At 54.2% G+C, this 15,512-nt stretch overlaps 2 protein-coding genes across 3 annotated transcripts in view; one reads left to right on the forward strand and one right to left on the reverse strand.

Annotated features, from left to right (window-relative positions):
• Positions 1-2,570, forward strand: part of Fnbp1 (formin binding protein 1) — a 111,617-nt gene extending 109,047 nt beyond the window's left edge. The window contains exon 17 of the mRNA XM_055600946.1: positions 434-2,570. Within this exon, the coding sequence (XP_055456921.1) occupies positions 434-441 (8 nt within the window). The 3' untranslated portion in view covers positions 442-2,570. The remainder of the gene's footprint in view (positions 1-433) is intronic.
• Positions 2,571-6,790: 4,220 nt separating this feature from the next.
• Usp20 (ubiquitin specific peptidase 20) overlaps positions 6,791-15,512 on the reverse strand; it is a 32,931-nt gene continuing 24,209 nt past the window's right edge. For both annotated transcript variants that reach the window (XM_055599903.1, XM_055599902.1), the window contains exons 16-25: positions 13,237-13,270; positions 13,042-13,087; positions 12,260-12,440; positions 12,050-12,176; positions 11,672-11,841; positions 11,509-11,590; positions 10,768-10,876; positions 9,685-9,787; positions 8,639-8,710; positions 6,791-8,169 (exon numbers count right to left, since the gene is read on the reverse strand). In XM_055599903.1, coding sequence (XP_055455878.1) covers positions 8,009-8,169; positions 8,639-8,710; positions 9,685-9,787; positions 10,768-10,876; positions 11,509-11,590; positions 11,672-11,841; positions 12,050-12,176; positions 12,260-12,440; positions 13,042-13,087; positions 13,237-13,270 — 1,085 coding nt within the window. In that variant the 3' untranslated portion in view covers positions 6,791-8,008. The remainder of the gene's footprint in view (positions 8,170-8,638; positions 8,711-9,684; positions 9,788-10,767; positions 10,877-11,508; positions 11,591-11,671; positions 11,842-12,049; positions 12,177-12,259; positions 12,441-13,041; positions 13,088-13,236; positions 13,271-15,512) is intronic.

Here is a 15,512-nt window from a genome sequence, read left to right on the forward strand (position 1 = left end):
ATAGATAGATAGATAGATAGATAGATAGATAGATAGATAGATAGATAAGGCACCGTTTGTTGAGAAGATGAGTAAGTGGGCAACCTTATTGATCTTTGATCTTTTTGGGTCCAGAAATGGGGCCAGCTAAAGATGGGAAGTGAAACACCAGGCCTGTCACGCCACAGCATGGGAAGTAGAAATAGGAGGAGTATAAGCTCAAGGTCAACCTCAGCTATATATAAATTTTGAGGTCACCCTTGGCTACAGGAGGTCCTGTCTCAAAACAAGATTAAAGCCTCGAAAGCTCCCCATGGCAGAGCCACTCTGGTAACCAGTTACTCAAACGCCTCCCTTCCCCTCAAGGCAAGCAGTTTGCCAGTAGCAAAATGCCTGCCTCTTGCCTGCTGCTTTCTCTAACTCGGGGTTTTTCTTCTTTCTTTTTGTGTCGTAGGTTCCTAATGGCAGTACACATGGCCAGAGTTCCCCGGGAACCTCCCCAGAAGCCACCATCGTCCAGCCCGCTTGTCCCCACAGGCCTCCAGCACCACCCGGGCTGGCTGGGCATCCTCCAGCTCAGCTGCAGGCTGGGTCCTCATGTCCCCCTCCCCACTTCCCCTTCTCCTTCACAGCATGCTCCTGTGGCTCTGCCGATCCCTCTGCCTACTGTACTTGTGGGGGTAGTTCTCTTCCTCAGCCCCACACAGGGCTGTCCACTTCACTCCAGTCCCCACCCACACAGGCCACAGAGACAGCTGGACTTGTGCCCGTGTGCCCCCGCCCCTGGGCTCCCAGTCCACCTGCAGACTGCCTGGCCAGTCCTTGCACACTTCACACTGTGCCTTTGTCAGCCGTCGCCCCTGGTTTCCTGGTGACTAACAGAATCTCAGACAAGGAGGGCCGGTTGTGTGTCAGGTGGACTGAGCGCCCGCCTGTCATCCGTGTGTCCTTCTCTCCAGAGGCTGCTGCCTCAGCCCCTCCTGGTCCCATTCTCTGACATCTCAGCACCTTCCTTACTCCATCCCAGCGAGTCTATGGTGGGACTGGGGCACCCTATCCCCATCCACCCCCGCACCCCCACTCTGGTTCTAAACCATCTACATGGCCCAGGAAGGTCCATATTGAAGTCTCAAATCCAGCTTGTGGGCCAGCCCTGCTGTCTTGCCCGCATCTACCTTCTGTGAGCACTGTCTGCCTGCTGACAGCAGCCTGTGACGGAGGCCCCCACCCACACTCGCTCAGTACTGTAAGGTGGCCTGCTGAGTCCCGTAAGTAGCATTTGAGGACTCAACTACATTCTTCACCAAAGACCTCGTGCCTCTCTCTCTAGTGGTCCCTCCGGTGGCTCTGGCCACTGTTTCTGCATTTGGTCCTATGCTCTGGAAGGCCTGGAGTACGGATAGAGTTTGCTTTTGAAGCCGTTTCCCTTCAAGAATGATCGACCTTTGGGGAGAACTGAGGTGGTCATTCCCATCGCAGACACGCACACTTTCTTTCCCTTTCCCAGTACAGAAGCACTCAAGACTTGGCCACAAGCCTCTGTGAAGGGCACCCCATGAGCATGAGCTTGTGAAAAGCTGGCATCCTCCTCTTGGCAGAGGGTAGCTTAGCATCATGTCAGAGGATCAAAGATGTGGGCATCTTACAAAAACCACAGAGATGGGGACAGAGAGGGCAGGTCCTCAGAGCTGGTCCTGTGCTTTGTCCGTGGTTTGTGGAGATGCAGATATTCTCTGCAAACTGGGGCTGGTATGCCAACCGGCCAGCCAAACAGTACCACTGGCTCTACAGCAGAAGGAGACTGCCACAGAGGTAGCAGCAGACAGGGTACCAGGATGGGGAGCAGCTAATGAGGGCCTGGCTTTGGGTTTCAAGAGCAAGCAAGGATTAGGGTTCAGGCTTTTCCACCTCTACTCTTCCCAAGGAACCAAGGCTTCTGTTCCCAGTAGAAGGTGTGCCCTTACTCAAGCCAGGAAGGCCTAATGAACAAAATGGAAGCCTGATACCTAAGAGTGAGTGTCAGGGCCTCAGCTCTGACACAGTTAATCTGACCTGCTCCACTCCAGCAGGTCACCAGGCATCTGTACCCAGAACCTCTTATTTTCACTACGTTGGGCCTGACCTCTGTCCCCTCCATGAGGAACCAGGGTGGTTTTTACAGGTCTGCTCACAGATCTCGGGAATGCATGAAGGACATGCTTCCATCTTCTGGGTGAAGAAAGGCTCTTGTCACAAAGGTAAAACAGATAAGCCGCCAGTCTTCATCTCCAAGTGACTGTTAAAGCCTGTGCCTGTCTCTTTGTGTCCCTTCACTTCTCTTTTAACTTTCTGTACAACCTGTGTCCAGAAAGGATGGGGGATGGGCGTCCTCGGGCCTTCTGACATGGATGGTCTGCCGTGGAAATCCTGTGGAATTGTACCAGTTTTGTGGGAGGGGAATGCAGGATTTCCCAGGAAGCTCTCCACCCTCTCCCCAGGACCCAATGCCTGTCATCCCTTGCTGCTAGAACGCTGTTACAAGAATGACTCACTGTAAAAGAACCTGCCCTGCAGATGACTTAGAGGCAAAAATAAAAGGAACTTGACATTTACTTTTCTTTCTATGCAGGATGTGAAGCTGTTATGGCTCCTCCCTCTAGGCTGAGACGCTCGCTCGGCCAGTGGGATCAGCCCAAGCAATGAACAGGGAGGCCTCTAATGCCTTCTGCTGACACCTGTAGGATAGCAGAGTGTTCACACAAAGTAAAAAACAGTTCTGTTCCTGCCAGTATTTTTCCAGAAACTGCAGTTTTGTGTTTCTTTTCGATTTTCTGTCCTCTGTGTATATGTCTCTAATAATGGTTGCAAGTTCTCTTTTAGCCTGACATCAAGCACCTTTTAAATCATGTATGTGTGTGTGTGGTGTGTGTGTGTGTGTGAGTGTGTGTTTGTGTGTGTGTGCTGCACTAATTCTAAGCCTTGAGGGCGTGGCATTGTCGGGAAGGCCCTCACAGCTATCAGGTCCTGGACTTGCCTGTGTCTCTGGAAGTGGAATTAAAACCAAACAGTGCTTTCAGGCACCCTCAACCTTGTAATTAAATGTTAGTCCTTTCAATGTTAAATAAAGTATAACTCCTGGGGTACAGTCACACGGCCCTCTGGTTTCCTGACGGAGAGGGGCCTGGGTCTGGGGAGGTGGTTAAGTGGGGAAAGAGCCTGCCTGGCAAGCACGAAGACCCAAGTTCACATCCCCAGGGTCCACATAAAACGCCGGGCACAGCGGTGAGCACTGTACCCTCAACACCAAAGGGGACGGGCACAAAAGCAAGGGAATCCCAGCCACCCACTGGACAGCGAGTCTATGAGACCCTATCTCAAAAATTACAGAGGCACATTCTGTTGATCCCCGCACTCAGGAGGTGAAAGCAGGTGAGTTCAAGGCTAGCCTGGTCTACATAGTGAATCCAGACCAGCCAGGGTTACACAGTGAGACCTGTCTCAACAAATGAAGATAGCAATAGAGGGTAACACTCAGTGATATTGATCTAGTCTCCTCTATGGGTAAGCTGGTGAACACACCCCTAAAAGCTGAAGGAGGGAGGGAGGGAGGGACCATATAGTCACCAAGGCTCTGCTAGCTGACCTCTGCTCTTCTCTGTCACTATGTCAACTCAAGAGTCAGGTCTACTCAGGGACCTACTCGACTATAAATGTCACTTCCAGTTCTAGGAAAGTCATCACAGTGATGCATTCTGTCCAAGAATGGCCGCCATATGGGGGGAGGGGCTGATGGGGTGGGAGTTTGAACAGTGGGAGGACATGTTCATGGCCCACTTAGGATTTTTCTCCCAATGAGCAGCTTAGAACTGGAAACCAAATCAGCAGCCCTGGATGGCTCTGAAGGACCATAGGCAGGCCTGACATGGTGGCACACACCCTTAATTTTAGCACTGGAAAGGCAGAGAGAGGCATGAGGATCTCTGTGAGTTCCAGGCCTGCCTGCTCTACAGAGTGAGTTTGAGGCTAGCTAGGACCACATAGTGAGACTGTTTCAAAAGGGGTGGGTGGCATGTGCCCGGTACCCACTGGCTGACCTGTAGTTGGAGACCAAGGCCCCACAGCTGGCTTCGAACACCTGTAATCCTAACAGTCAGGGGATAGACATAGGAGGGCTCAGTTCAAGGCTGGTCTGAGCTAGTAAGTCACCATTCTCCATAGAGACAGTATGCTGGAGGGAACCAGGTTGACTGTTGCAAGATTACTTTTGGAAAGCCATTTCCAGAATGTTCTTTGAGGGCTTGGTTGTTCCCTCAGAAAGGAATCTACCTGTGGATCAGAGGCAGGGAGTCTCCGTGGCTCTGGGCCTCAAGTTTAGACTCTTTCACAAAGCAGGCAACATGGCTATGAACCCGGAGGTGGGCTGTGGTTCCTATCCTGGCACTGGGCTTACAGAGAAGTTCCAGGATGAGAAGAGCCACACGGGCTGAGTTTCTCCAGTGTTCTGGAAATACCAGCTGGCCCAGGCACCCTGAGCGCTCAGCTTGCCCTGGCCACACCCAAGCCCAAGGACCTTGTGTGTGTGTGGGGGGGTGGCGACCTCTAGTGGAAGAACGCACAACTGGCGTCGCATCCCTAACCAGTGACTAAGGAGGAAGCCTGAGAGCCGGGGGATGGCCGGGCAGCTCTCATCTCCCCTCACTGTCCCCAATGTCAGAGCCTCACACTTACAGTAAAATGCTAGGATTGTGAGACCCACGTCATGCTCTAAACTGCTGCTGCTGGCCAGAAGAATGGCTCAGCAGATGGAGGCAGCAAAGCGGAAGGCTTTGCCGCTCTCCCTGGTGGTGGAGGGAGAGAATGGACGCTGGAAGGTTATCTTCTGACCTTCACGTGGACACAGTAGCCTCCCAACCCAGCACCCCCAAAACAAGTGAATGTAGAAAGAAATGAACAAATGGCTGCTTTCAAACATGAGCGCTGTGGGTCCTGAGAAAGCAGGCGGCAGCTGGGCGTGCTGCGGCATAGCTAACACCACAGCAGCAGGAGTTCCGGGCCAGTCTCAGCTCTACAGCAAAACAAAGGCAGCCTCAGCTTGGAGGGGTCGACTTCCGGCCCTGCCCGTCACTCGAGATGAGCTGCACGTCCCTAGCCCCTGGGTCCTTTCCTCCAGTGTCCAAATGTGGGAGGGCAGCCAACCAGCACCCAGCAGCCCCTCTGTGTCCAGTTAGTTTTTAGTGACGTCAAGTGGGGACATCTCAGGCCTACAAGATGACAATATAAACAAAGGCTCATATGTTCGGGCAGGCAGGAGGGTATTTCCAGTCTCCCAGTGCCCTGGTGGACACAGTGTCCCAGAAAAGGACAGCACCCAACAGTCTGCAGCCTCGGGACAGTTTGTGTCTGCCTTGGTCTAATGCAAACCTCCCCTACTGATGGGCCCTCACAACTCTATGGACAGAGCCGCAGACAATTAGGACCCACATGTCCCCCAGGTGCCAGCTGCCTGCTCTGCAGGGATGGCTACCTATACCACAAAGAGGCACTCCTTCCTGGGCTCTTAACGAATCAGCCCTTGGGCCGGAAGTTGGGCCCACCTGCACAGCCCTCAGGAACCCCCTAGGTTGCTCAGCTTGGGTAAATGGGCACCAACTCCGTACCTTGCCTGCCAGGTCTAGGTTCAGCAGAGCCTCCTAAGAGCTGTGTGTTGGCCTCAGGGGAAACTACCTAAGTGTCTTGAGGAAGATCAAGGTCTAAGTCTAGCTCATAATCCCACAGTAGGAGAATGAATGGTGCCAAGCCCCTGAAATAACTCCAGACGAAACCACCTCACAAAGCTGCCCACATGTGCACTGCAAGTTCAAACACATGTAACTCTGAACAAGCACGTCTGAAACTTCTCAGGAAACACGCCCAACCTGTAGTAACTTGCACACAGGGGCCCGTGTGGTCTAGACTGGCCCGCAGTGCACCCTGTGGCCAGGATGATACTCTTGCCTCTACCTGGGCTTCTCCTCAAGCAGGTTCCACCAGCCCTGCATTAAGTGGTGGGGATGAACCCTGGGTTTCATGCCAAGTGAGCTACATTTCCACACCTACAGGCAGGTTTTGTTTGGTCGATTTTTTGTTGCTGTTGTTTTAACATGGAGTCCCATAGCCCAGGCTAGCCTCCAAATCCCCCTCACTGTGTAACCAAGGATGACCTTGAACTCCTGATCTTCCTCCCTCTGCCTTCCGAATGCTGGGCTAGAGGAACAGCTTTGGGAAGGTTTTGGCCCTTGTTTTTTTTTTTTTTTTTTTGTCTGTTTGTTTGTTTTAACTCAATGCACTCCTGAACCTTCAGGTATGATGGGATGTTGATGGCCACACAGGACCCTCTCCCACACAGGACTGATTAAACCTGGGACCCATGCCATGCTTGACCACTGAGCTATACCCCAAGTCCCTAACTATGGATTATTTAAAAATAATCCATACTCTCAAGTTCTTCTCCCCAAGAAAACACAAATAATTGGAACCAGAGCTGTGGGGATGATGCCCAGTGCCATAGCTGCGGCAGACGCTGAGGTCCTGGGTAAGGCTCTATGCTCTGAAGTTACTTGTCAAGCTACTACTGGGGTGGCCGGAAGTCTGTTGGGATAATCTTTTTGTGCACTGTGTAAAGCCAAAACATGGGATGCTGGCCTAAACACATCCCTGCTGCGGGCTTGATGGGTTCTGGGAAAGACACGGTCGGTATTTCAAGTGTTCCAGCTCTTCCAGAAGCTTCCACAGGGCCTCTGGCTGTGTTCATCACCACTGGAGGCAGACAGCACAGTGCCACAGTACCAGCAAGGGCAGGGGAGAAACGCATATTTATTGTGACATTCTGAACACGAACCAGAGTGCGTCACAGTAGTGCAATGAGCCAAGGGCTCTACAGCAGACTTCAAAAGATGGCGGCCAACAAGGTGTGTCCCAGCAGCAGCTACCCAAGGTCCGCACAACCCCACCTCAGTGGGGAGGAGGTGGTCTAGGGGACACGAAACACCCAGGTCTTTGGCCCTGGGCTGCCGGTGCCCACTTCTGAAGAGACTCTTGGCCCCAAGATCCGGCCCCCTCACCACACCAGACTTAGCTTTGGACACCTTGCCCTAGATGTTCTGTTCTCCAGGATCTGGAAACAGGACCATCTCTCTAGGCTTAGCAGGTCTCCAGTACCTCTGCAGTGGCTTTTTGCAAGACACTCTAGACACATGACTGTGTGAGTGGTCATGGGTCACATCTCCCCACAGGTGGCTGCAGACACCAAGGCTGGGGGTGGGGCAGGGGTCAGGCTCGCTCTAGGCCACACAGAAAGTTGAGCAAGCATCAGCGGGCCGGTGCATGAGGTACTGCTTCACTCCACCCCCAGGGGCTTAGGAGCAACTCCACAGGGCAAATGACAGCCTACCTGCCAGCGGGCTCAGCAGGACCCCTACCCTCTATAAGCAAAAACTGCTCCTTCTTTGTTCCAGCCACGGGAGTCCTGTATCTACGGTCAACAGAACAAACCCAGGGCAGCCTGGGCCCCCACCATGATATAAGGGGCTGGGGGCCGACACGCAGAGCCCTCACGTCCATTCTGCTCTGTGCATGGACACCTGCATCTGTGAGTGCCCCAGGGACTGAGCCAAGTACACAGCAGAAAATACCCAAAAGGTGGCAGCCGCTGCCAGAGGCCCACCCCAGGGGCCAGCATTGGCTGACGGGCAGCATGGGGCTCCTGAAACAAAAGCTGGACCCACGTTAGCAAAAGGGCAAGTTTGGGGGACACGTCGGTAACAGTCAGAGTCCTAAGAAGCCTGACAGGATATATTTCCCAGCACAGCATCTCTCAGGGCGGACCAGCCGCTCTCAGCCTCTGTACCAGGCACTCAGCAGCTCAGCTGCAGGGCACAGACACACCCTCTGGGGAACAGCAAATACCAGCCTTCAGGGACTGTGGGCACTCGGCAGGACGCAGCCTTCAGAGGGATGTAGGGCTGTCTGGAGAGGGAGGAGAGCCAGCCACAGCCACTCAGCCTGGCCCAAGTCACACAGCCCGGGTCTCAGCCTCAATTTTCTGCTCTCCATGCAAGCTCTCTGGGTCCGGGAGCTGAGCCACACTCTGCCGGATGGCGATCTCAGGGCCACCCCCATACAGGCTGTTCAGATAGGTCCAGGTCTCCTCAGAAATCTGCCCGTAGTCAGCCCCTGAGAAACAGGAGAGGCACACTTACACAGAGGCCACACTGTGTGCTAGGCCACAGGGAAACACCTGCTAGGTAGTGGGTACCCCTGAGGATGAGGATGGGGCTGGTGCCCCAGAGGGGAGGGAGAGCAAACACGGGCCCTCCCAGAAAGCTGCTGCACATAGAAATGCCATCTGCACCACAGATGCCCTTAGACACAACAGTTGTCTGTTGTCCCTGGTTTCCCAGGGTGAATGACTAAGTGTTAACTAGGCTAGCAGGGAGTAGAAAAGGCAGGATACGGGGCCTGGAGGACCTGCACAGAGGCCAAGCTCATGGACTCCCCCTACATGGCCTCTGGGCCTGGACTTGGAGAAAAGGACTTTGAGTCTGGTGCAAAGCTTCCTGGAAGGACAGGAACTCTTGGCAACCTGGTGGCCTAAAGGTAAAAAAGGGTGGCCTGGCTGGGCTAGTGGGTCCTGGGGACTCACCCTGCTTCAGTTGGATATGGCCACTGCCTTTGATCTGCGCGATCCTGCTGTTGTCGATGGGCCCAGGAGGCTCTGCAATAGACAGGGCTGGGCTTAGTGCTACAGGCAATGCTGTCCTTCCTCAGGGCTTATTACTCAGGCCCCACAGAGGCTATCCTGCCTCAGGGCAATGCCAAGGCTAACAGGACACTTCTGCACCAAAGCCTTCTCTCTTGATTTTAAGCCAACCTCTCAGGACTCTGGACCCAGAAAGGGGTACCTCTGTGGGACATGAGATCATTTTAGACCAGTGTTTTGGTGATGGGTATCAGTGGTAGCTTTGATGTGCTAAGTGCCCTTTACTGGTCTGCCACCACCTCATCTAACCCTCAGCAACTATGGGAAAGGAGAACTGTTTGCACAGGACAGAGGTTTGGGTAGCTGAGCGACCTGCCCAGCTCAATGCTGGTAGAAGGCAAGGCCAGTTGCCAGGCCATGGACAGAACCCCAGAGCAACGTTCCCAACCTCAGCCACACTGACTGCCTCAGCCAGCAGAGGACGGGGCTGGGGAACAGTGATCCAGTGCCCTCTCCAGTACTGGCTGTCCATCTCTGAGCAGGAGGACAGTGCCTACCTAGCACACGACACTCGTGGCCTCCGCCAACCGGCCAGGGCCCCAAGAGACTGGCCTGGAAGCCTGAGTGTGGCTGCAGTGGCCCAGGTCTACGTCTGCTACTCTTTGCTGGTGACTGAGGGATACTGACAGCTCACATATTACATGGCTGTCTCCATTTCTGCAAATCCAAAGGGTCAAACAAGTACTCCAGCGCTCCTAACTGTCTGGAACTATCCACCACCAAGAAGGCAATAAAACCCCAAGGTCATGGCCTTGCAGGAGGGAGGGACAGCCGCCCAGGGGCCAGCAGGAGTAGGAATGATGCCCTGCCACGGTGGCTAGGACAGCAGTGAGGGCAGCCAGCAAGGCCCCACATAGGCCTTGAGGAATGTGTGCTCTCTGCACCTCTGGAAGGCAGGCCCTACCCGGTAGGCCTGCTCCTCTACTCACCACTGTCCTTCCCCTTGACAAAAGCCTCCCACTCTCGGAACCAGTGCATGCTGACACAGTAGATGACTCCAGGGGACTCCTCAGCTTGGAACGCCTTGTTCAGCTGGGGGTAAGGCAGGCAGGGGCAGTCAATCTGTACCCTGTTCCTCCTGACTTCCCAAAGTCCCACCCTAGCACCTCAGCCTCTCATAAATACTGGATACCCCAGGCAGAAAATCAGTGACTCCCTGACACATTCAAGAAAAGAGAAAATTCACAGGGATGGAGAGAGGGCTCAGTGGTTAAGAGCACTCGATGCTCTTGTAGAGGACCTAGGTTTTCAATTCCCAGTACCAACAAGGTGGCTCACAACCATCCATCACTCCACTTCCAAAGCCCTCCTCTGACCGCTGAGGGCACCAGGCCTACACATGGTGCACACACACACACATATATGCAGGCAAAACATTCAAACACATGAAATAAATCTTAAAGAAAGAGGCTAACCTCCCCACCAGGTCACGGTCGATAATGCCTTTAGACTTTTTCAGGCTGACTGAGGGCACATAGAAGATGCTATTTTCTCCACTTACGAGACCTAACATCTGCTCCCATGGCTCACTGCTCTAACAGTGCCAGTGCTAGGTGCTGGGGATGACGCCAGGACATCACAGGTGCTAAGGCACACCTGTGGACTGACGCTGGCACTTCTCTGTGGCCACAAGGCAGAGGCCTGAAATAGGTCTTTCCACTATTTTAAATGCTTGCAAACCCATCCTGTGTCCTGTTTTATATGAGGGGTCACGGCCCCACCCACCCTTTCCTGATTGGCCAGAGCACCCCCCCCCCCACTTTCTGAGTCTCAAGCACCTCCCACACAAGGTGTAGAGCCCAGCAGTCCCCAGCTGGGAGTATTCCACCCCCCAGGGACAGCAGTGCTCCTGTGAGGCACAGGATGGCGACCACAATAAAGACGCTCAGCCTGAACCACTGGGCCACGGGCAAGCAGAAGGCTCCTCCGTCCCTACCCTCTGCTAGACTGTACAACGCTTCCTCCTCAAAGCCTGACTGCACTGCACACAAGTCCCCATTCCCCACATGCACCTTGATGAAAGTGTCAATCTCCACCCTCCTGCGCTTGGCCAGGGCCTCAATCTCCACCTGGCAGATGGAGCACACATACAGATGGTTCACAGCAGGGCCGCCCCCAAACCTGCTCGGGAAGGGAGAGACCCAGTATCAGCAGGGGAGGCGCCCCCTCTGCCCTCAGCCTCATCTCTCTCACACTCTGAGCACAAAAGGCTGGGAAGGGTCCCCTGCGCCTGCTGCTCTGCAGCTTCATCCTGTGGCCACCAGCAGCCTCTCAGCCTGAGTGCAGTACAGCAAGACTATAGCGTGTCCCTGGCCTTGGGGCCTTACAGGGTCAAGTACTGTTTCCCACCCACTGGCAGCTGGCAGGAGGGCCCCTCCATCCCAGGAGCAGGTCCCACATACCAGCTCCACGGGGGCCTGGGTCTGGGCTGGACTACCATGGGAGAACTGCCTGCTCTTGGTGTCGCTGCACTTGACCCTGAAGTCCCTAGGCTAAAACAGTTGTCGCAGAGTGGTCAGTCCTGGCCCCACACCAGGGAGTTCGTGCTGGGTGGAAGTCGGAGGCTCAAGCCCACCACCCACCTCAACCATGAAGGCAATATTCAAGGACTTTCCATGGCACAGCCCCCAGGCTGACTGGATTCGTACCAGCCACTGCGTCACTGTCACTGTGAGAAGGTAGGGCTGCTGCTGCGCTGCCCAGGAACCGGGGCAGTGGGCCTCTTGCCACTTAGGCCAGCTCCCAGCACCTACCTGCTATACAGGTGCTCCCAGACGCTCTGCGGCAGGATGACCACCAGGTCGTCAATGTAGTGGTATTTGTTGGGTGGGATACCTGTGAGGGGAGGTGCAGGGAGGGAGAGCTGGGGCTTGGGCCCGGCCCACCCCCACCGCTTTTCCAGGGCGGACTGCTCACCTCCATGGGAACACAGGAAGGTGTTGTTGGTAATGGGTCCTGGCTCCGCAAAGGTGTTGAACTTGTTGAGCCATTCTCGGGACACGTAGAAACGGAGCAGGCTGGGCTCCCGCATGGCAGCCAGGGACACTACCTGTTGCCGCTCACGCACTGCCTCCTCACTGCTCTTCCTGGGATGGACAGGGGTGTGGTATGAGCCACTAGGCCTGGACTCAGGTTGCGCATGGACACCAACCATGCCATGGCCAGGCTGTGGGCAGAACTACCCCTTAGCATGCTGGGGTAGGCCTGACCCTCTCACAGGCTCACTAGAGGAAAGCTGGCTCCGGAACCTGCAGACCCAGGCAGACACTGGACGGGGTTCCCCACCAGTCTCACCTGTAGAAGAGCACGTAGGCCTCCACATTCTGCACCACTGTCTCATGGACCTCGGTGACATACTGGTCATCGAACTCATACCACTGCCCGTTGATCACATTCTGACAGTAGGCAATGTAGTGCCCACCTGGTAGACAAGCACCAGGTTATGGTGACCACAGGGAACAGGCAGTGCAGGAGGGGCCTGGTTGGGGGAGGGGGCATACTCACTGCCTGCTGTGCCATGGTGACAAATGACAGAGAGGAGGTCATAGGTGGTGACCTGGGAGGTGCACTCCTTGGCCAGAAAAGGGCGTAGGTCAAGTCCCTCAAGGGGGAAGGAGACGTGGCTGCTGACTTTGAAGGAGTACATCACCTCATGCCGGAAGCGCTTCAGGTGAACACACAGAATCTGAGGGAAGGGGGCAGGCACCAGTCATCCTGGGCATCAAGGGAGATGACAGCGAGGCTCACAGACAGGGCTCCTGCACAGGCCCAGTCCTGTTGGCTCTGCACTGAATCCATCACACATGCCAGAGCCCTCCACATGTGAGCAAGCAGCCCGGCTTTCTCTCAAAAGGACCGGCCAGGATACAGTGTGGCTCTGAGTGAGGTGGGCTGGTCCCTTTAGGACGCCGACTCTGCCCCAGCCTGCCATGCTTTCTATCCAAGAATTCTACCCTGGTCTGGGGACTCCTAGGAGCCTCTCCACATGCCATGCAAGCCTGCAGCCTGGGCCTTGTCTCTGCTCCAACTACAGAAGACTATTGTGCCAACCACAGCTATGCTGCTCACATGGGGACCTCAGCAAGAGGCCTCCAAGAGAAGGGTGAACTCAAGTTCAGAGAATACCTGTTACGATAGGACCCTCTGTCAGCACTCACCCAAAGCACCCGGGCAAGTTTCCTGGCCTTTCTGTGCTTGTGCAGGGACAGGGACAGTCTCTGCAGGGCCACACAGGCCACTCACACACAACCAGCCCAACAAGGCCAAAGCGGCCCACCCACACTCACCTCAGGCAGACACAGGACTTTGCAGTACTTCACGCCATTCCGAAGCCTACAGAGGACATGAGAGCCTCGGTCAGTCCGCTCCAAGCTCCAGTCCCTCTGGAGGTCAGCACGGCCTCTGAGGAACCCAGGGGAAAGTGCAAGCGAGAGGACTTGGGGCACAGGAAGCTGGGGACAGGTCCCCAGAGCACAACTTACTTTTTACACCGCTCACAGCTGTACATGTTGTCACCTAGCACAGGGGGACGAAAGGCCAGAGGTCAGCAGCGATAGACAATGGGGACAGAAAGGGCAAATATGAATTACGTCCAAGGGGAAAGAAAACTGGCAGAAAGAAGTGACAGGATCCCAGAGATAGAAAGAGAAAATGGTACCGAAGGAACGTCTGACCCTCGAAGCCCCAGCACGCCCATGTGGGCGGGAGGAAGAGTGGAGGGGCCCCAACCCTGAAGGCGGGCAGGAGACGGGCTCACACTGCTTACAAAGAGGACCTGGGGCCAGGGACATCACTCGCTAAGCTGGATGACCCGAGTTCATCCAGGGGCTGACGTGGTGGAAGCAGAGCGCCAACTCCCTCAAGTTAGCCTCTGGCCTGCACAGGTGCAATACGGCTTGTGAACACACACGGCAACAAAATACTTTGAACTTTAAAAAAAGGATCCAAGTAAACGCAGGTGCTAAGACTATGAGATTTCAGGTGTAGTGGCATGCACCCATATTTCCAACACTACTGAGGTGGAGGGAATTCAGAAGTTCAAAATCATCCTCAGCTACATAGCAAGTTTGAGGTTAGCCTGGACTACATACATCATGAGGCCCTGTCTCATAATAATACAAATTTTAAGCTTCTGTGAATCAATGGCACAACTAATGAAATGAAAAGCAACTGCTAGGGCTGGAGAGAAGGCTTCGCAGTTGAGAGCACTGACTGCTCTTCTAGAGGACCCGGGTTCGATTCCCAGCACCCACACAGCAGCTCCCAATCATCTGTAAGTCCAACTCCAGGGATTTTATGTCTCTTCTAAACTCTTCAGGCCCTGCACACATATGGTGCACGACACACATTCAAATAAAACACGCAACACAAAATGCCTCACAAAACCTCTGGCCTCTTCAGAACCTGCACACATGCACGCATAGTAAAACTAACTATAACTAAATATAAATAAAACTAAATATAAAAAATGCACAAATGGGAAGAACACCCAAGTCTCCTCACTGTGCTCATGAACCAGGGTCTCACGCATCCCTGCCCCGTGCAGCCCAGGTCGAGCTTGAGCTCCTGAGCCTCCTGCCTCCACCTAACTGCTCGACTACCGGTGTGTGCTGCCAGGTGCTCAGTTTTGTGACTGAGCCCAGGGCCTGGTGCAGCCAGGCAAGCACCCAACAACTGAGCCAGACTCCAACCGCCTTCAAATTCTGCACCTGACATGGATTAATATAAGGAATGCCTAAAACTCAACAACAAACTGAGTGGATGTGAAGGCAGAGAAGACTAGAAGAGCTATCTCCACGGAAGACATCAAATAACATGGCTGTGTGAGTTGCGGTGCACACTGGAGCACTCCTCTGTGTGCATGTGCAGAGGCTGGAGGTCATCTTCCTCTGCTACTCTCCACCTTATCTCTTGAGACAGGGTGTCCCTGGACTGGCCAGTCAAGCCCTCCTCCCTCTGCCACCCGAGCACTGCAGTTACAGGCACGCACCGCTCGGCCAACACGCTGCCCACTGAGCCACCCCATCCCACTAACAACAGGTTTGTCTTTAGATGACTACCTTTTCTTTTCTGTGTCGGGCATTCCACTATGTATGTGCCTGGGCGGGTCAGAAGAGGGCGCCGGATCCCCTGGAACTGGAGCCGCAGTTGGTTGTGAGCCGCCACGTGGGTGCTGGGAACGGCACAGCCACTGCCCCTAACTGCTGGGCCGTCTCACCAGCCTCCCGCCCCACACAATTTTTTTTTTCCTTTTGATCTTTTGACACAGAGTTTCTCTATGTAACAAGAGTCCTGGCTGTCCTGGAACTCACTTTGTAGACAAGGCTGGCCTCAAACTCACAGAGCTGTGAGTGCCTCTGTCTTGCCTCCTGAATGCTGGGATTAAGGGCGAGCGTCACAAGGCCTGGCTCTTGCAAAGATTTATTTAGTATTTATACTGCATCCTGCCTGCATGTGTACCTGTGCACCAGAAGAGGACACCAGATCTCACTATAGATGGTTGTGAGCCACCATGTGATTGCTGGGAACTGAACTCAGAACCTTTGGAAGAGGAGCCAATGCTCTTAACCTCTGAGCTTTCTCTCCTGCTCTCATGAAAATATTTCTAAGGTGCTCAGCCTCACTAATCATTAGGGGATGCATATGAAAACCACAGGGGCATCGCCTCATGCCCAGTGAGCTCGCAACTATACAGAAAAAACAGCAATGAGCTGGGAAGGACTCAGATAAGCCTGTATCCATATGGAACTCTTCCAGA

This window comes from Psammomys obesus, unplaced genomic scaffold, assembly GCF_907164565.1.
Source record: "Psammomys obesus unplaced genomic scaffold, mPsaObe1.curated_primary_1811, whole genome shotgun sequence".
NCBI lineage: Eukaryota > Metazoa > Chordata > Mammalia > Rodentia > Muridae > Psammomys > Psammomys obesus.